We start from the raw sequence: 21,511 nt of genomic DNA on the forward strand, positions 1-21,511 counted from the left end.
AGTGACTGAAAAAGTAACCAAATGGAGATGAGGTGATGCCACACACACTCACACGTGGTGATGCAGATTGTCTGGGGTTAGGTCGGATGTTGAGGCTGGTTCTGACGCATTTTGTTGAGGCCGTGTTCATCAGGATTAAATTCTCCGTCTTCCAGATACAGCAATAAATTCCTACCCCATGGAGAGTCAGCCTTCACATTTACGTCAACAGCAAATATCTATGTAAATATGTAAATATGTTCGTGACTCCCAAACCTCACCTCAAAACAAGCCATTCTCGTGGAACATTAAAGTTGAATATCTTCACTGTTCAATTGGTTTGAGCAATGGTTTGATGCCATGATTCTATGACACTCATTTTGTAAAGCATTGATACTATTCTCTGATGCCGAGGTAGCATGATTTAATAAGGCCAGAATTCCATAATATTTGTTTTTGCTTTGTCTTGGGATGTGAACAACATTGCTATTGCCAATATTTGTTGCCCCTCCCTAACTCAGTCCTCGGACAGTGCAGCACTCCCTCAGTATTGACCCTCTGACAGTGCAGCACTCCCTCAGTACCGACCCTCTGACAGTGCAGCACTCCCTCAGTACCGACCCTCTGAGAGTGCAGCACTCCCTCAGTACCGACCCTCTGAAAGTGCAGCACTTCCTCACTACTGACCCTCTGACAGTGCAGCACTTCTTCAGTACCGACCCTCTGACGGTGCAGCACTCCCTCAGTACTGACCCTCTGACGGTGCAGCACTTCCTCAGTACTGACACTCTGACAGTGCAGCGCTCCCTCATTACTAATGCTCTGACAGTGCAGCGCTTCCTCAATACTGCCCTGTAGGAGTGCAGCACTCACTCAGTACCGACCCTCTGAGAGTGCAGCACTCCCTCAGCACTGACCCTCTGACAGTGCAGCACTCCCTCAGTACCGACCCTCTGACAGTGTAGCTTTGCCTCAGTCGCGCCTGTTGATTCCGTGCTTGAACTCTGGAACTCGATTTACTCAGCGCGATAAAACACATTTTGATTTGCCTTTCCGTATCTGCCGATCTTTACGCCCATCACCACCACATTAATTCTTCAGTTTATCAGCTGCTGATGTCTGTCCCTCCTTTTACATGGGGTAGAACCTCTGAGGATGATAGTGAATCAAATGGCATTGCTTAAAGAAATGATACCCCCAGGTGGAATGGTAAGATAATTCTGACTTAATTTGGACATTGAAGAATGAAAATATCATCTGGCCCTTTTGTCATGGTGTGACAGTCTGGGGATGATAACTGAAATGTTTACGCCTGAAATATCCACATGAGTCCTTCACATTGTCACCTATCAACTTCTTAACTTAAGGCCATTCTCATGAATAATTCAGCCGCGCGTCTCCGATTATACAAGAAGCTATAATGAATTCTTAATATTCTGTCAGGTGAATCGTTTGTGTCTCCTCCTGCCCTTACCACAGAAGCATTTATTCATATGGAGATGGGCGATTTCTTTAAATAAAGGGCAGCTCTTTTTTGAGTTCTATTTCCAGAGGACAATACAAATAAAATGGATGTTTTCCATTTGCAATGCAGAATATTGCGATCTTTACGCCCACACAATAATCAGGACACAGAGAACTTGAAAGGTTTTCAAAACATGAAATTTTCATTCAACCATCATGATTGGAGGTGGGAAGGTTTTTGATGATCTCATCCCCTGAACTGGAATCAACTGAGCGATGAGTTTCCGAATGAATCCTCCACTAATCCAGCACCCACCTGAGCACCCACCATGTAATCCTATCGTTCAGACATTAGCCTGATTAACTCTTTGCAATAAAGGATGTGACCTCACTGGAGATGATGCAGAGAAGATTTAAAGGGGTTGTTGCCAGGACAGGACAGTGTTTGCAATAGGGAAAGATTGGATTGGCTGGTGTAGTTTCCTTTGCAGCAGAGGAACCGGAGGGGAGATTAATTGACATGCATAAATCATGAGGGGCCCAAACTGAGTGGATAGGAATGCCTTATTTCCCCGAACAGAGAGGTCAATAATTCTGGCCTCGGGTCACTGTCTGTGTGGAGTCTGCACATTTTTCCGTTTCTGCATGGGTTTCGTCCAGGTATTCCGGTTTCCTCTCGCAGTCCAAAGATATGCAAGTTAGGTGGATTGGCCGTGCTAAATTGCCCTTTAGTGTTCAAAGATGTGCAGGTTAGGTGGATTGTAATGCTAAATTGCCCCTCAGTGTCCAAAGGTGTACAGGTTGTGTGGGTTACTGGTTAGGGCTGGAGTGGGATTAGATAGGGGGCAGGAATCTCCGAGCCCACGGCGGGTTGGAGAATCGCCGGAGGGGGGGCGGCACTTCTCCATGCTCGACGGGCCGAGTGCCCGCCGAGTCCCACCGGCATCGTTCACGTGTGGTCCTTGATACCAATCAATCCAGTTGAAACGGTAGTTAACAAGAACTGTGGTTTTAATCAGCTAGAATGTGCCCACCAGTAGCTCCTCCCGCACTGAGAGGTTGTCCCGGATCGATGGGTTATATACCTTCTCAGAGGGGCGGGGCCACAGGCGGAGCCAACAACAACATCAACACAACAACAGTAACAGTGAGTAAATACAATAATATACAACAGCCATACGTAGCTCACCACATTCACCCCCTGTTAAAACAACAGTCCGGGGGGGGGGGGGTGAAGTGGACTCACAGGTTCAGTCTCACAGGAGGGGGTATTGTCCGCTGTGAACGTCGCTGTGTAGACGCTGGCGTCGAGACCTTCGACCCCGGGAGCACGTCGTCCTCCCAACAGGGTCCCGGACAGGGTGACGGCGCAGGGGCGGTGCTAATGGACCCCGGATGAGTTGATGGGGTAGATGGGGCGGTGGAAGGAAGTGGTGAGATGATGGTGGACGCAGGGTACCCGCGGGGGCCAGGTCCCTGAGGGAGACTGTGTCCTGCCGCCCGTCTACATCTGAGAGCATTTTTGAAAGGACAGGGAATGAGTGGGGACAGTTTACAATATCCACCTGCATCGAGGTTCAAGCAGGGAAGTCTCGGTCCTTCTCTAACTCACGCCTCTTGTGCAGCCTCATTTCAATCACTCCACCATTGCTGGCTGTGCTTTCAACTGTCTGAACCCTGGAAGTTCCTCGATAAACCTCTCTGCCTCGCTCTCCTTCAAGAAGTTCCTTAAAATCTACTAGTTTGACCAAGAATTTGGTCACAGCCTTGGTATCCTCTTAGGTTGAGGGTGAAATCATGGGCAGGATTCTCCGAGCCCCCGTGCTGAAATTGCGGTCGGCGCGGGGGCGGAAAATGGGCGTCAAACCCGAGATCGGGTCCGACGCCGGACAATCGCCGCCAATCACGCGCACGCGGTCGACGCGCCGCCAGTCGGGGGCCATTGAAAGAGGCCCCCGCGGTGATTCACTGAGTGCAGCTGGCCACGTTCCCGCCGGCGTGATTCTCATGGTCCACCCGTCGGGAACTCAGCGTGGCGGCTGCGGACTCAGTTTGCGGCCGCCCTGGTGGAGGGCGGGGGGGATCATTCACAATGGTTGGGCCTCCTGGATGGCCAGGCTACAGATCGGGGGCCACAGATCCGTGAGCGCGTGCGATCTGGAGTGGGGCCTATGTTTTGGTGACGGTCCGCGGTGTGGGTCGGCCATGTCGCGCAGGGCGAACCCCCGACCGGAAGTACAGGGCCCTGTATCGGCAGCCGGAGCTGCGAGGACTATTCCGGGGCCCTGCTGGCCCCCTGCAAATTGGAGAATCACACTGGACTTACTCCAGGTAAGTCCAGATTGATTCGCGCGCGTTTGTTTTACGGGCGTGGAGACATAGCCCCATTATTGGAGAATCCCGCCCCTTGGCTATTCTAAGGTTAAAGGGACTGTAGAAATTCAGGTTGCTGTTGTAGTCAGCAGTTTAGTGGGAATTGGGTTGAGGGAGCAAGGGGTGGATAAGATGAGCTTGGAGAGTGTATGAGGGGAGAAAGGGGAGAGCCTGGGGAAGATTCAGGCTCGGGGTTTGGGCGGGGGAGGAGGCCTGTGGCCTGGCAGTATCGACAAAGCAAGGGAATCAGCAGACACCATTGAATGGATGTTTGTGATGCTGTTTGAGACAAGCTCCACCTAGTGAGGCTCACTCCCCACCTCGCAGTACAGTCGGCTGTCGACTCTGTTGTTCGCAAGTCTTTGCTGTGGTTCAGTTTTGTTTCTGACTCAGAGGGTCGTGGGTTCAGGTCCCACTCCTCAAGCACAGGGGCTGCAGCGGTTCAAGAAGGCAGCTCACCACCAGCTCCTCAAGGGCAATTAGAGACAGGCAATAAATGCTGGCCTCGCCTGCAATGCTCACATCCTGTCAATGAATTATAACAAACCCCAGGCTGAGACTCACGGTGCAGTGTGAGAGGTGTACTGTTGAAGGTGCTGGGCGCGATTCTCCCAGCCCCGTGCCGGGCCGGAGAATCGCCGCAACCGCGCCACGCCGCCCCGACGCTGCCGCGCGATTCTCTGAGGTGCGGAGAATCGGCTCCATTTGCGCCAGCGCGTTTGGCACGGCGCCAGTCATGGCCCGCTGTCCGCGGCCGGGCCACCTATTCTCCGGTCCGTGATCGGGGCCCACCGATCCGCGGGCGGGCCTGTGCCGTGGTGGCACTCTTTTCCTTCCGCCTTCGCCATGGTCTCCACTATGGCGGAGGCGGAAGAGACCCCCTCCACTGCGCATGCGCGGGGATGCCGTGAGCGGCCGCTGACGCTCCCGCGCATGCGCCGCACGGCAAAGTCATTTCTGCGCCGGCTGGCGGGGCACCAAAGGCCTTTCCCGCCAGCTGGCGGGGAGGAAATCAGTCCGGCGCAGGCCTAGCCCCTGAAGGTAAGGGCTCAGCCCCTCAAGATGTGGAGAATTCCACACCTTTGGGGCGGCGCGATGCCGACTGATTCACACCGTTTTTGGCGCCGGTCGGCGGACATCGTGCCGATTACGGAGAATCCCGCCCCTGGTCGCTGCCGGCGGGAACTCTGCGCGAAGGGGCCGGGGGGGTGGCCTGCAGGGCAGGGGAAAGCGCTCCTTCACCAGGGGGGGCTCTGATGGGGTCTGGCCCACGATCGGGGCCCACCGATCAGTGGGCCGGCCTCTCCCCCCTGGGCCTACTTTGTTCCGCTTCCGGCCCCAGAACCCCCGCGTCATTGTGCGTCGGGGCCGGAGCATTCCGTGAGTCTACCGCACATGCGTCGGTTGGCACTTCACCACTGCGCATGCGAGGGTTGGCGCCGCCCCCAGTCCATGCCAGGATGTAAGGCTGGAGCGGCGTGAACCCCTCCAGTGCTGTGCAGGCCCCCTATGGGGGCCAGAATCCCTACTGCCTGCGCCCGTTTCGCGGTGTCGTGAAACACGACGGCATTCACGATGGCGCGGACACTTAGTCCCGTGATTGGTGAATCGCGCCCGCTGACTTTTTGATAAGCTAGTAAACCGAGGCCCTGTCTGCCCTCCAGCAGTGGCCATTATTTCAAAGAAGAACAGAGGAGTTCTGAGGTTGTGATCAACTTGGTCATTTATTTTCTTTAAAATGGCACCAACTTAAACATTTGATAATTTAGGAACATGCGATGAAATGCCAGAGTTCCAGTGACACACATCACCGACCGTCAGGAATAACCTAATTGCCAAACATAATTATTAATTTACAAGTATTTATTGTGATAATAGTGTGCTTGTGGCTTGTTTGACTCTTTTGCCACTATTTCCCACCTATCCTTCTAATTCCACAGGTGATTAAAGATTTTTTAAAGCTATTTCTCTTATGTAAGGAAGTAATATGCAGTCATTTAAACAATGGTCCATGGAAGCTCCCTCCATAGCCTGAGAAACAGTGAAGTGATAGGAGACACTTCCATCTAGTGGTGATGAGGATGAGCTGCGAGCAGTGCCAACTGAGGGGAAGTTATGTTTTATAATTCGTGGACTATTCAGGACACACGTGTGCCAGTATTTATGCTCCACACAAACCTCCTCTCCACCTCTCTTCATCTCACACTATTTATACAGCCTTATATTTCTTATTCATTTATCTAGCTTTTTCTTAAATATATCTATACTATTCACCTCAATCACTCCCTTGATCAGTATGAACAGTACTGGGGCAGTCGAACAGGAGAGGGTCCAACAGTACAGCCTCCCTTGATCACAGAGGCACAGTAGGACCAGGCTCGAGGAGCCGAACGGCCTATTCCTGTTCCTATCTCTTCTGGTCTTACAATTTCCACATTCTAATCACTCTCTGGATAAAGAAACATCTTTTGAATTCCCGACTGGATTTTTAGTGACTCTCTCACAGACCTCTAGTTTGTTTTCCTACTAAAGTTTCCAGCAATTGTTGTACCCGTTTTTTTAAATGATTGTAATTTGTACCACACCCTTTACCCCTCTTCCCCCTCTCTCTCCCTGACCCACTCACTCTCCCCCTCCTTCTCAGCCCACTCTGAAACAGTTGCACACACCCCAGGACTATATGTGCTCCAGGGCTCTGCTGATGTACTGTGCCTCTGTGATCAAAGGAGGCTGTACTGTTGGACCCTCTCCTGTTCGACTGCCCCAGTACTGTTCATACTGGCAATGTCTTGCTAATTAAGAATCCAGATGTGCTGAATTACATTTCTGTGGATGAGGAAATGAGTAATAGACACTTGCCGATCATGTGATTTCAATACTCAGAGTCACGCTCAGGCTGTCAATGTGAAGTTTAACCCTTTTTATGTATTTGGTATGGGAGATAGAGGGGACAGTCTCGGTGGCACAGGGAATCGGTTGTGTCAGGTTGTTTCTGAGGAAGGAAATTACAACTAGGACAGAAGGAATTGGAGGTGAAAAAAACGGGATCCATTTCATAGTCACATGGTACAATGATAATTGGAGAAGGTTGCTCTCCCTGCATTGACAAAACACCTAGCTCTACCACTTGGATTTCGCTGTCTTTTGAGTGATCTTGACCTCATCCACTAATTTGTAGACACGACTAGATTGTTGGCTTGTATTGTTCTTCTTGCACTTTCCTGGTGTAGAAGACGTTTTCTGAGCCCAACATATTTTGGCAATGTGGCCCTGCTTGCCAAAGTTCTTGCATGCATTTGATTTACTCCAGCATTCCTCCACTGAGTGTCCAACCACTATACAACGGTGACACGATTGCACCCTTGCAACCTTGTTCCTTGCGGTACCCATTGTGTGCATCTTCGCTCCAACCCCTCTCTGTGAAACTTCTCTCATTGCAAGCTCCATAGATGTGGCAATTTCCACAGCAGCTTTCAGAGTTACAATCATTTGCAGTAAATAGCATCCTCTGAATTGCTTCACGGCATAGCCCAAAACCAGCCTGTCTCGAAGAGTATTTTTTGAAAAATTAATTTACGAGATATGGGTGTCTCTGGTTGGGCCAGCATTTATTGCATATCTCCAGTTGCCCTTCAGAAGGTGGGGATGAATTGCCTTCTTGAACCTCTGCAGTCCTTGAGGTGAAGGTACACCCACTGTGCTGTTAGGGAGGGAGTTCCAGGATGTTGCCCCAGCGACAGTGAAGGAGCGCCAATATATTTCCAAGTCAGGGTGGTGAGTGACTTGGAGGGGAACCTCCAGGTGGTGGAGTTCCCAGGTATCTGCTGCTCTTGCCCTTCTAGAGGTAGTGGTCATGGGTTTGGAAGGTGTTGTCTCAGGAACACATGGCTGCCACTGTTCATCGGTGTCGGCGGGTTTGAATGTTTGTGGAAGGGGGAGCAATCAAGCGGCTGCTTTGTCCTGGATGCTGTCCAGCTTCTTGAGTGTTGTTGGATCTGCACTTATCCAGGCTAGTGGAGAGTATTCCATTACACTCCTAACCTGTGCCTTGTAAATGGTGGACAGGCTTTGGAGGGGGCGGGGGGGGGGGGGGGGGGGGTGGGTGCGGTCAGTAGGTGAATTAGTCACCGTAGGATTCCTAGCCTTTGACCTGCCCTGGCAACCACAGTATTAATGTGGTTAGTCCAGCTCAGTTTCTGATCACTGGTAGCCCCCAGGATGTTGATTGCGGGGGATTCAGTGGTGGTAATGCCATTGAATGTCAGGGGCAGTGGTTAGATCCTCTTTTGTAGGAGATGGTCATTGCCTGGCACTTCTGTGGCGTAAATGTATCTTGCCACTTGTCAGCCCAAGCCTGGATATTGTCCAGGCCTTTCTGCATTTGGACATGGACTGCTTCATTACCTGATGAGTCATGAATGGTGCTGAACATTGTGCAGTCATCCCCACTTCTGATATTATGATGGAAGGAAGGTCATTGATGAAGCATCTGAAGATGGTCAAGTACTCTAAATTCACAATATCTAGCTAATCTCTTTAAAACGCTATCATCAGTAAAATAGTTTCACCTTCTTCCTGACTAGGGCAGTGGATTGGGAACCTTTCTGCAATGTGCAACGGTTTCGGAGAGAAATGTGTCCCTCTAAGCTTTTCATTAATTCACCGAAGGACTTGACTCCTGCTCTTACTGGGTGAACTAGATTCTGTAGCATCACAAATGTTTTACGGCAGGGCGGCACGGTAGAGCAGTGGTTAGCACTGCTGCCTACGGCGCTGAGGACCCGTTTCAATCCGGCCCCGGGTCACTGTGCGTGTGGAGTTTGCACATTCTCTCTGTGCTTGCATGGGTCTCACGCCCAGAACCCATTGATGTGCAGATTAGGTGGATTGACCACACTGAATTTGCCCCTTAATTGGAGAAAAAATAGTTGGGTACTCTAAATTTATATTTTAAAATATTTTATGGTCAATTGAGCTGAGAAATGTTGTGACTTCTAGGTCCTCCGATGTCTGATTATCTATTAAAAACAATTGGAATCTTTCTTCATATCAATTCTATGTTTCATAATCCTCATCAAACATGTCCATGGCACCCGTTTTGCCTGTTATTTTTTGATCCAGGCTCCTAGGATCTGCACTTCCTCCCTTCCGACTGTGTTGGAAAGTATGGCACAAACGATCCCTTGAGTAACAACTAGGAATTCTTTCCCCTTTATGCGTAATTATTTCAACTTTCTACTGACTAGTGGCCCAGAGAAATCCCATTCCCGGCAGACCATGTAGTGCCGCCACGTGCGAGGTCCCTGAAGCCAGACCCCACTCCCTTCAACACAACCAAGTCTTTTGCGACTGATAGTCTTCTTACTCTAAGTTGCTGTCAAAAACTTTTGTTAGACCTTCACATCAGCATCAGTGCTTCGCCCAACATCTGTGTGTGTGTGAGTCCAGTCCCAAGAATCTTCCATTGATTCCAATCAAAAGTCTTCTTTCCATCGACTTCATTGCCCCAATCCTCATCGCCAGTTTTCTCTCCTGTTAGATTGTGTTAAAGGTATGGAGGTGACCACACTCTGGACTCTTGTAAAACATGATTAGAGGTTTATTAAGGGTGTTGTTCAATATAATCAAGATGGTGACCTGCCCAAAGCCTGCTGACGTCACTACACATCACATGATGCATAAACAGCAAGAATGTATTCCAAGATACATAACAGAATCAAAGCTCACCCCCCGCCCCCACCCTGGTGAGATTACACTCACCGCACATCATGCCTCACATTACTCACATACAGGATCCTAAAATAGGTTTGGAGAGGATTCTGTATGTGAAGAATGATTAGAGTCTGCAATTCTCTGGCACAAGCCATTGTTGTGGCCTCATTCACAGATCCTCCTGAAAGCAAATAAATTGTAGCAAAAAGAATCAACTCTAAAAGCTGGAGCACAAAAATGGTCGTCCATTTAAGACGGAGGTGAGGAGGAATTTCTTCTCTCAGAGGGTAGTGAATCTATGGAATTTGTTACCGCAGACGCTGTAGATGCTGTGTCATTAAGTATGTTCATGGCTGAGATAGGCAGATTTTTAATCAGGAAGAGAATTGAGGGTTATGGGGATAAGGTGGGAAAGTAGAGTTTACAAAAAATAAATTTAGAGTACCCAATTCATTTTTTTTCAATTAAGGGGCAATTTAGTGTGGCTAATCCACCTACCCGGCACATCTTTGGGTTGTGGAGGCGAAACCCACGCAAACACAGGGAGAATGTGCAAACTCCACACGGACAGTGACCCAGAGTGGGGATCGAACCTGGGACCTCAGCGCCTTGAAGCAGCAGTACTAACCACTGCGCCACCATGCTGCCTGGGAAACTAAAGTTGAGAATTATCACAATCTGATCAGTCATAATCTCATTGATTGGTGGAGCCGGCCCAATGGGCTGATGAGCCTACTCCTGCTGAGGTCATATGAGCAACAAGCAGGAGAATGGGATTCGATAAAATGACACAGATTGCTGACTGCCTTCTTTCTGTGCTGGGACATCCTGTAATTCAGGAACATTCTATAGTTCAGGAATATCATGGGAATGGAATTTATCAGTCTTCAATAGCACCTTTAACATAAACATCCTGTTATAACCCTACAGAGGCTCAGGGATCTGCAACCGCAAAATCCCTCTGGTCTCACCAGAGAATGGTCTACCCAGATGAGGGGGGTGGAGCCACCCCTTAAACAAGAGACTGCTGGGACATAAATACCCCAGCAAAAGTATCGGCCGGACATGGGAGATCCTTCGGGGAGTAGGAGGTATAAATATATATGGAAATAAATCAAATTTTTTCTACGATCGTCCCTCCAAGTGGTTGCTTGCCTGAGACTTTACACATCACAAGTCACTTCACAGGAGTGTTACAATTTAACGCCAAGCCACATAATGAGACCAAAAGCTTGGTGAAAGACATCAGTTTTAAGGAGCATCTTAAAGCAGAGATAGAGAGAGGCAGAGAGTTTTAGGGAGGGAATTGTATAGTTTAGTATCGCAAACAGCTGAAGACACGGGGTAACCAATTAATAATAATCCTTATTGTCACAAGTAGGCTTACATTAACACTGCAGTGAAGTTACACTCCAGCGCCTGTTCGGGTACACAGGGGAAGAATTCAGAATGTCCAAATTACCTAACAGCACGTCTTTCAGGACTTGTGGGAGGAAACCGGAGCACCCGTAAGAAACCCACACAGACACAGGGAGAACATACAAACTCAACACAGACAATGACCCAAGCGGGAATCAAACCTGGGACCCTGGGGCTGTGAAGCAACAGTGTTACCCAGTGTGCTACCATGCTACCCAGCAATGGTGGAGTAATTAAAAACAGGGGTGCTCAAGAGGCCATAATTAGGAGAGCGCAGAGACCTTAGAGAGCTTTGGGGTTGGAGAAGATTCCAGAGAAAAGGATGAGTCAAGACCCTGGAGAGTCTTACTCTCTCTTACTGACTCTTACCAACTTTTACAAATGCACCATAGAATGTACCATAGAAAGCAACCTATCTGGCTGCATCACAGCCTGGTATAGCAACTGCTTGGCCCAAGACCACAAGAAACTTCAGGGAGCCGTGAACACAGCCCAGTCCATCACACAAACCTGCCTCCGATCCATTGACTCCATCTACACCTCCCGCTGCCTGGGGAAAGCGGGCAGCATAATCAAAGACCCCTCCCACCCGGCTTACTCACTCTTCCAACTTCTTCCATCGGGCAGGAGATATAGAAGTCTGAGAACACGCATGAACAGATTCAAAAACAGCTTCTTCCCCGCTGTTACCTGACTCCTAAACGACCCTCTTATGGACTGACCTGATTAATGCTTCACCCGATGCCAGTGTCTATGTATTTACATTGTGTACCCTGTGTTGCCCTATTATGTACTTTCTTTTTATTTTATTTTACTATCTGTTTGAGCTGTTTGCAGAAAAATACTTGTCACTGTACCTCGGTACACATGACAATAAACAAATCCAATCCAGTCCAACTTGGTGTGAGTTCTGACTTTGTACATTTCTAACAAATGTGTTTGCTTTGGTCTTGTATATTGCTGATGTATTTTGCCATGAAAGTGAAATACTTTGTTATTTAATGAAACAATTGTGATGGATTACAATGAAACATCATTTCACTTTTAAATAGGCATTGCTGAGGAGTATATCGTCCCAATGTTTAACTTCTATCGAAGTATTGGGGAGTTGAAGATGACACAAGAAGAATATAGTCTTTTAACAGCCATCACAATTCTTTCACCAGGTAGGTGGTAACCCCAGCTATGTTCAATATTAGTGTTTCAGGCATATTGCAATCTGTCAATCTAAAAGTTATGTCTATGCAGTGGGATAGTGGTATTGTCACTAGACTAGTGATGCTCTGCGGACCTTGGTTCGAATCCCACCATGGCGGATGGTAAAATTTGAATCCATATAATATCTGCAATTAAAAGTCTAACGGTGACCATGAAAGCCCATCTGGTTCACTAATGTCCTTTCGGGAAGGAAATCTGCCATCATTTGCAGGTCTGGCCTACAGCAATGTGGTTGACTCTTAAATGCCACTCAGCTCAAGGGCAGTTATGGATGGGCAGTAAATGCTGACCCAACCAGCGACACGACACCATGACAACCACATCCCATGGAAGAATTTTAAAAATATATTAGTTGTGGCCCAGTGTCGCAATCTGAATCCAACATTTATCAGCTGGAAAATTCATCCTTCCTCTATAACGGAGGGAGGAGTGTCTGCTTGCTTGACTGGGGCAGCCGTGATCCCATGGTATGTGGGACGGGTGGACTGCAGAATCTGACGTGCATGGAACATAGGGACCAGAGTGCGGCAACACACAGACATCACCGGCTGCCAACTCGACAATTCTACAAGAGATCAGGGCACACGGATCACCCCTCCCCCACCACTTCTCCAGGCCCCCTCCAGGCGCCAGTCCCCCCTGCTGATAAATAGGCATGACCCCCCCTGTCTCCTCACCCTCTGCCCTCTGTCCTTCACATATGACATTCAATTATTCTGCAGCACAGAAATTCAAATACTGAATAAAAAAAGGAGCAGGCTCCAGAAATATCATGTGCTCAACTCGGAGAATTGTTAAACAAAAAAAAAGTCCCCACACTCAAGATTCAAACTGCGACTGCCAAAAACACACAGACGTTCCTCTGTGCTCATCAATACTGCTCATTGTCCCAGGGAACCAGGGTTCTATTCGAATGGACTTTTGAGATATTTTCATTATCCCTGAGAAAAACAAGTGATTTGATAATGGATACCATGTTTGTGTTTGACAAAGGTTTAAAAATGCACTGATAATATCTTTGGCTTAAATATTCAATCAGCATTGCTCATCCCTTCTTCATGTGGCCTATGTTCTTGAGACTGAACGTGCTTTATATGAGAACTTGAAAAATAGGAGTAAGAGTTGGTCAATCGCTCCCTTGTGAGCCTGCTCTGACATTCAATACAAACATGGCCGATCTCCCACATCATCTCCACTTTCCCGTTCTACCCCCATAACCCTTCTTCCCTGAATGCCAAAAAATCTGTTGAGTGCCGGTTGCGTTCAAAAATGTTCCACGGTGTTACAAAAAGATGAAATGGATGAAATGACAGGGTTATGGAGGGAGTGGATGTGTGGGGCGGAAGGAGCAGTGGGTAGGGGAAGTGGTGGTGGGGGGGGGGGGGGAGACTGGCATACAGGAGGTTGAAACATTGTCCCGCCTCCAAACTTTTAGAATTTGTTTTATCGAATCACTGGTTTTGAAAGAATGAGCCTTTGATCACAGGATGGATACAGAGATACAAGGGATGTTTATATCATATTTGGGTCAATCCTGCAATGTGACCAGTGAAAACCAATTCTTTCAGCTCATGTTTTTAAACAATAACAGCTTGTAAACAGCCTTTAACATAATCAAATGTTACAAGATGTTCCACAGCAGCATTATCAAAACAAAATCTGACACTGCAGCCCTTCTGGAGATATTGGGGCAGGTGACCAGAAGCTTGGTTGCGGAGTTAAGTTTAAAGGGCCATCATGAATGGAGTGGATTCCCGGCTTGGGTCACTGTCTGCACGTTCTCCCCGTATGTGCCTGGGTTTCCTCCGGGTGCTCCGGTTTCCTCCCATAGTCCAAAGATGTGCAGGTAAGGTGGATTGGACTTCCTAAATTACCCTTACGGTCCAAAAAGGTCGGGTGCGTTTATTGGGTTATGGGGATAGAGTGGATGTGTGGGCTTGGGTAGGGTGCCCTTTCCAAGGGCTGGTCCAGACTCGAAGGGCCGAATGGCCTCCTTCTGCACTGCAAATGCTATGATTCTATGACCCGTGGCCCTAAGTTTACAGTGGGCAGTCAGCGGTGTGTGCAGCTGCATAGCTGCCTTGCAGGCTTGGCAATTGTGTTCTGGGCCCATCCATCCCGACCCCACAGCCCACCTCCTGGCCACACCCTGCTACTCCGCCCGGCCCTGGCAGAAGCCCCCCCCACCGGCCAACGGCACAACTGTCAGCAAACTATGGTGATGTTGGACATTTTCCGAACCCCTTCTCTCTCCCTCAGCAGCCACAGCACCTGTTTCTCGATTTTCAGTAATTGGAGTGTGGCGCACGTGCTGGGGAACAGACACGCTTAATAAATTGTGGCGCACAAAGACTCCGTGAGACAAATAGAGTGAAGTCGATGAGGCTTTATTAAGCGTGTCTGTTCCCCAGCAGCCCGATAGTAAACTGGCCTGCGGGGGAAGGCACCGGCTTCTTATACTTCGCCTTCAGGGCGGAGTATGAGGTCAACGGCCAACCAGGACCCGGGATCTGTCAGCCAATGACATTAGGGCTTCCAGTCCCACATGACCCCCAATACATACTACCACATGGAGGAAGCCAGAGGTAGTGGAACAAGGATTTATTGAATCATGTGCAATACTCTGCCCACGGCAGTAATTTTCTTCCAATAGTGTCCTTGTTGGGATAACAAACTGCAGGCCCTGTTTGGGACGGCTTTTAGGTGTAATCTTTAAGAGCTCTGGCTGGGTGGCCTCCGCCCCCTACCTGGGATTCTCGTACTCCATGATTCCCATAGGGAGATTGACAATGTCTCCCCTTTGTCCTTGTGGGGATTGACGGCCAACATTTATTGCCCAACTCTGGTTGTCCTTCAGAAGGTGGTGGTAAGCTGCCTTCTTGAACTGCTGCAGTCCATATGGGGTAGGTACACCCATTGTGCTGTTAGGGAGAGAATTCCAGGATGTTGACCCAACTTCAGTTTCCATGTCAGGATGGTGAATGATTTGGAGGGGAACCTCCAGGTAGTGTTCCCAGGTATCTGCCTCCCTTGTCCTTCTAGATGGCAGTGGTCGTGGGTTTGGAGAGTGATGCTTAAGGAATCTTGGTGAGTTACTGCAATGCATCTTGTATATGATACACTCGACTGCTACTGAGCAAGGTGGTGGAGGGTCCGAATGTTTGTGGAAGGGGAAGCAATCAAGCGGGCTGCTTTGTTCTGGATGGTGTCAAGCTTCTTGAGTGTTGTCAGAGCTGAACTCATTCAGGCAAGTGGCGAGTATTCCATCACATTCCTAACTTTTGCCTTATTGATGGTGAACAGGCTTTGGGGGGGTGGGGGGGGGGGGATCAGGAGGTGAGTTACTCACTGCAGGATTCTTAACCTTTGACCTGCTCTGTTAGCCACAGTTTCTGATTAGTTTCTGGTCAATGGTAACTCCCAGGATGTTGATAGTGAGGGATTCAGCGATGATAATGCTATTGAATGTCAAAGGACAATAGTTAGATCTTCTCTTGTTGGAGATTGGCATTGCCTGGCACTTGTTTGGTGTGAATATTACTTGTGGCTTGTCAGCCCAAGCATGGATATAGTCCAGATCTTGTTACATTTTGGCATGAACGTCTTTGGTATCTGAGGAGTCGTGAATGGTGTTAAACATTGTGCAGTTATCTTGGAACATTCCCAATGTTGACCTTATGATAGAAGGAAGATCATTGATGAAGCAGCTGAAGATGATTGGGCAAGACACTACCCTGAGGAACCCTGCAGTGATGACCTGGAGCTATTACAGTGATTCAAAGAAAGGTTACTGATGGACCAATGACACGTAACTAGCTCTTGGACTTGGCAGTTTAGAGCTTTTGTTCAAATGATTTTATTCTTTCCATTCATGTTAGGGCGGCACGGTAGCACAGTGGTTAGCACTATTGCTTCACAGCGCCAGAGTCCCGGGTTCGATTTCCCACTTGGATCACTGTCTGTGCGGTGTCTGCACGTTCTCCCTGTGTCTGCACGGGTTTCCTCCGGGTGCTCCGGTTTCCTCCCACAAGTCCTGAAAGACGTGGGGCGAAATTCTCCGGAAACGGTGCGATGTCCGCCGACTGGCGCCCAAAACGGCGCCAATCAGACGGGCATCGCGCCATCCCAAAGGTGCGGAATGCTCTGCATCTTTGGGGGCCGAGCCCCAACATTGAGGGGCTAGGCCGACACCGGAGGAATTTCCGCCCCGCCAGCTGGCGGAAACGGCCTTTGTTGCCCCGCCAGCTGGCGCGGAAATGACATCTCCGGGCAGCGCATGCGCGGGAACTCTGCGGGGACAGTCGAGGGGGGCGGCCTATGGGGTGGAGGGAGGGGGGCTCCTTCACCGGGGGGGGCCTCCGATGGTGTCTGGCCCGCGATCGAGGCCCACCGATCGGCGGGGCGGCCTCTCCCCCCCCAGGCCTACTTCCTGGCGCGGCCAGCCCCTGAACACCGACCCCATGTTGGTCAGGGCCGGCGTGCAAAAGAAGTCCCCCCACACATGCGCAGGTTGGCGTGGTGCCCATTTGGCGCCGCATAAGGAGGCTGGAGCGGCGTGAACCGCTCCAGCGTCGTGCTGGCCCCCTATGGCGGCCAGAATTGTATGTAACCGGGCCCGGTTCGCACTGTCGTGAAACGCGACGGCGTTCACGACGGCGTGAACTCTTGGGCCCAATATTGGAGAATTGCCTCCACAGTCGGCTTCGGGCCTTCCACTCCTTCAGGCAGATCCACAATCCTCAGATTCTGTTGCCTGGATCTGTTTTCCAAGTCGTCCATTTTGGCTCGCAGATCCTTGTTGATCTCTATCACCTTCCGCATCTCCTTCTTCATCGAGGTAATTTGATCACTGTGCTGCAATAATGTCTCTTCTACTTCCTTCAGCGCCTCATCTTGCTCCCGCACCTCCGCCACTGCGCTCAATACCGCCGCCCTCCTCCTTAGGCAATCGCCTCCTCCACCAGCACTTTCAACACCGCCCCCATCTCCTTCCTCATCGCCTCCATGTGCTTTGTGAACTGCCTTTCGAGTTCCACGGCCATCACCTTAGTAATTTCTTCAGCCGTGGGCAATGCGGCCTCCCCTGGTGCCCCAGCCTCCACTTTTCTTGCCGTCCCTGCGGTGACCTTTCCACTCCCCGACGGACTTCAGCCGCTTTTTTCACGGCCAATTTTTAACTTATCTTCGACATTTCCCTTCACTGTGCCTTCTCCCTGTTTTTGCCACCTCCATTGCCCCTGGAACCAGGTGTTAAACCCCGAAAATGCCGTTGCCGAACGGGAGCCCTCCAATGTGCGGCTGCCTCCCGCCCGCCGTCACCGGAAGTCCACATTTATCCACATTATACTGCATCTACCATGCATATGCCCACTCACTCAGCCTGCCCAAATCCTACTGAAGGATCTCTGCATCCTCCTCACAGCTCACCCTCCCACACAACTTTGTATCATCTGCAAATTTGGAAGTAATATATTTAGTTCCCTCATCCAATTCATTAATATATAATGTGAACAGTTGGGGCCCTAGCACAGATCCCTGCTGTACCCCACTAGACACTGCCTGCCAATCAGAAAAATACACTTTTATTGCAACTTTTTGGTTCCTGTCTGCTAACCACCTCATGATTTTCCTTTCGTAAATCCATGCTGACTTTGTTTGAATACACCACTGCTTTCCAATTGCTGTGCTATGAACTCCTTGATAATGGACTCCAGCAACTTCCCTACTACCAACGTTCGGCTCACTGGTCTATAGTTCCCTGTTTACTCTCTACCCCCCTTTTCAATAGCGTGGTTACATTCACTACCCCACAATTTGTGGGACCTATTCCAGAGTCCAAAGAATTTTTGAAAATGACCACCAATGGATCTACCAGTTCTAGGGCCACTTTCTTAAGTACTCTGGCCCTGGAGATTTGTCCACCTTCAATCCCATTAATTTCCACAAAACCATTTCTTCAATAATACTAATTTCCTTTACCTTCTCACCAAAACTTAGGAGGACGTATCCTGACTAGATAGTTCCACACCAGCCCACAAATCCCGACCTTTCCTCACTGTTTCCAGCCACCAATCACCTCTCTTCCCTCCTCCTGGCTGCCCATATTCCTCATTTACTTGTGTTGCGAGGTGGCACGATTGGCAGGGATGGGCCCAATCCTCAGTGACACGTGGCCGGAAAATCTACCTATTCTCTACAGTTGCAGGCGAGTTCATTGGCTCGGGATTTCCACAAGTTGAAAGCTGGACACATGCCCATGATGTGTGCTGAGGTAACCGGAGCCAGACGACCATTGGAATGCCCAAAGATCTACTTCTAGGATGCTTGCAAGAAGTCCCTAAACTGTGATTATTGCACCTGTGAGTCACTAGCTGATGACAAGGGTAAATAGCAATGCCTCCTGTGGGCTGACATGAACCACCATGATGACGAGTGACGATAGCAGCTTGGCAATGGACACAACTCCAAAAACAACCACTTGTATCATCATTTGGTAATTTCCTGTGAGGCACTTATGGCTGAATCTGCCTCTTAAGTATTGACTTCTTCAGCCATCAGCAAAGCTGTGTCAAGTGAAGACACCTGATCTGAAGTGGAATTGTTTACTGCATGTCCACCATCTTTCATAGATGGAAGGACGCTGGAGACAGGCCTCCCACGCAATAACAATCATGCCCAGGGTTTGATATCAGATCATCTCGGGTCCTACCATTCATGCACAGATGCTGCACAATGTCCACTCCCGTGACAAATGGGTGTACCCAAATTTATAGAGCTAGATATTTCAAAGTAGCTTTGTTTGGTCTGATAAGGTTCCTCTGAAAATAGCCTGCTTTGAAGAGATGCGAGGGAAAAAATCCCTGCGTAATTTGCATGTTGCTAGCATTTGAGAAACCTCTCGTGTGAGTCCAGTGTGCATCTTTTCCAGCTTGTTGGATGTGGTGTGACACTGTGCAAAGTAAAATGCCCGCATTTAATTATCTGTTCTCTGCTGTAGATCGTTCCTTTGTGAAGAATCGGGAAGCGATTGACAGTCTTCAGGAGCCTCTGCTGGAAATCCTGCAGAAATACTGCAAACTGAACCATCCGGATGACCCCCAGCACTTTGCTCGGTTGCTGGGCAGACTCACTGAGCTCAGGACTTTTAACCACCATCACTCAAATATGCTGACGTCCTGGAGAATCAATGATCAGAAATTCACACCTCTTCTCTGCGAGATCTGGGATGTACAGTGAACGCTCCTACCCTCCTTGCAAGAATTCTTGAGACTGCTACTGGACCTGGTAATTAAAAATAGGTGCACAAAGTAGACTGGAAGATGAAGCTTTGAACTTTAGAACATTCTGAAAAGGCTGGTGTACATACACTGAGGGGACTAATACATTTCAGTGGCTCCATGGCCAGTGGAAAGACACCCTCTGAGCAAGAACAGGCTGCAAACAGGAATGTGACACTTCAACCAGACAACTCTGAATCATGCTTACCAATAGCGAGGTTCTGCACAGCCAACACAGCCACCAAGAACTACCCCAAATAGCTTCCAAAAATAAGTTTGGTGTTTTTTCCAATTGCATTTGTGATTTTAATGTATAGACATCAGTCAAGAAATATGAAAGATTATTTGAAGTCTCTTTGAGCAAACGTCTTGTACTGTACAATCTAGTTGTACTGGTGGTCTCCATGGATGGACATTAAGGGCAGAGATGATGCCATCACAGTACCACAGCAACAAGCAGTGCCAATGCATTCTTTTGGCCAGAGGGCATGTTCAAAAGGAACCATTCCATGATGGAAATTGATAGATCTGATTTTATAGACAGATAGGAAGGTCGTTTCAAATGCAGAATGATGTGAAAGGATGTGCAGAGATGCTAATGATGGACAGATTGCAGTGATTCAACTCCCCTGCAGGACAGATGAAATTAGACTTGGAGGCATTCCCTAACTTCTCGGCTCTGAGATTAATCTGAGATCCTGTTTCAGGTGGAAGTAAAAGATCCCACATTCAGTATTTTGATAACCAGCTGGGAAATCTCACCTTAAGTGTGTTGGTCAATATTTATCAGTCAGCCTACATCAGTGGAACTGACCTAAAGCACCTATGAAATGCCTCCCATAAATTTAACAGTGAATCCGACACCTAGACAGACTGGCAAACCATCCCCTTGCTAAATGGGTCCACTTTGCACCAATTTGATGCTGAAGAAATAGGCACAACACAAACCAATTTCTACTTCAAAGGTCTCTTTAGTGTTCCCGATATTACAACAGTAACTTCAAAAACTTGACTGTAAAGCACCGTGGGATATATAAGGGCTGTGGAAAGGCCCAGCAGAATGTAAGTCCTTCCCTTGTTTTTCAAACCATTCCAACTACTGGCGAAACAAAACTCTGGCTGGAAAGGTTCAGCAGTTTGGTACTTAAGACAAATTGAAAAATGTTCTACACAATTTCACCCTGAATAGGGAGCATCGAAAATCTTTCACAATACGTCAACTAATCAGGTATTAGATCGTGGCTTGAAGAAGTGGGCCACTTGAGTAAAGGGAAGCACTGTATTGTGTAAAGATTTCTGATAGTTTTTAAATCTTTGAAGCATAACAGAAAAAAACAACTTTTAAACTGAAAGTGTTAACAGATCATGTACATAACTTGTTGTATATCCATAACATTATGAAGAAAACTTCATTCCTATTCACACTATATGACAATTACATGAATGTACAATACCATTATTACTCAAATTGATCCCTTGAAATCCAGAATGTAATTGTGAATATTAGGGAATAAAGGATGAAATATAACAGGTATTTCTTGATGTATGTAAGTTGCTTTGTGTTGATTTCATTTCATAGAATTTACAGTGCAGAAGGAGGCCATTCGGCCCATCAAGTCTGCACCGGCTCTTGGAAAGAGCAACCTACCCAAGGTCCACACCTGCACCCTATCCCCGTAACCCAGCAACCCCACCCAACACTATGGGCAATTTTAGACACTAAGGGCAATTTAGCATGGCCAATCCACCTAACCTGCACATCTTTGGACTGTGGGAGGAAACCGGAGCACCCGGAGGAAACCCATGCACACACGGGGAGGATGTGCAGACTCCGCACAGACAGTGACCCAAGCCGGAATCGAAACCTGGGACCCTGGAGCTGTGAAGCAATTGTGCTATCCACAATGCTACCGTGCTGCCCCACGGATGTATTTAAAGGATGTATTTGTGTATATACATTTCATGTGTTATCGTGTTAAGTGGCAGTGATGTCAGGCTTAATTAATAAATGTTTAGAACAGAATATTTTGCAAAACAAATTCAAGAACATTCAGAATGTAACGTTTCCA

General features: G+C 48.5%; 1 protein-coding gene across 4 annotated transcripts in view; it reads left to right on the forward strand.

The window, feature by feature from the left end:
- nr1h4 (nuclear receptor subfamily 1, group H, member 4) overlaps positions 1-20,976 on the forward strand; it is a 130,118-nt gene extending 109,142 nt beyond the window's left edge. For 3 of the 4 annotated variants that reach the window (XM_072484833.1, XM_072484834.1, XM_072484835.1), the window contains 2 exons: positions 12,000-12,113; positions 19,163-20,976. In XM_072484833.1, the coding sequence (XP_072340934.1) occupies positions 12,000-12,113; positions 19,163-19,401 (353 nt within the window). In that variant the 3' untranslated portion in view covers positions 19,402-20,976. Of the gene's footprint in view, positions 1-11,999; positions 12,114-19,162 lie in introns of those variants that run through there. The other variant, XR_011936507.1, reaches the window with a different exon arrangement.
- Positions 20,977-21,511: the final 535 nt, after the last annotated feature.

The sequence above is a fragment of the Scyliorhinus torazame genome, chromosome 19 (assembly GCF_047496885.1).
Source record: "Scyliorhinus torazame isolate Kashiwa2021f chromosome 19, sScyTor2.1, whole genome shotgun sequence".
NCBI classification, from domain to species: Eukaryota; Metazoa; Chordata; class Chondrichthyes; order Carcharhiniformes; family Scyliorhinidae; genus Scyliorhinus; species Scyliorhinus torazame.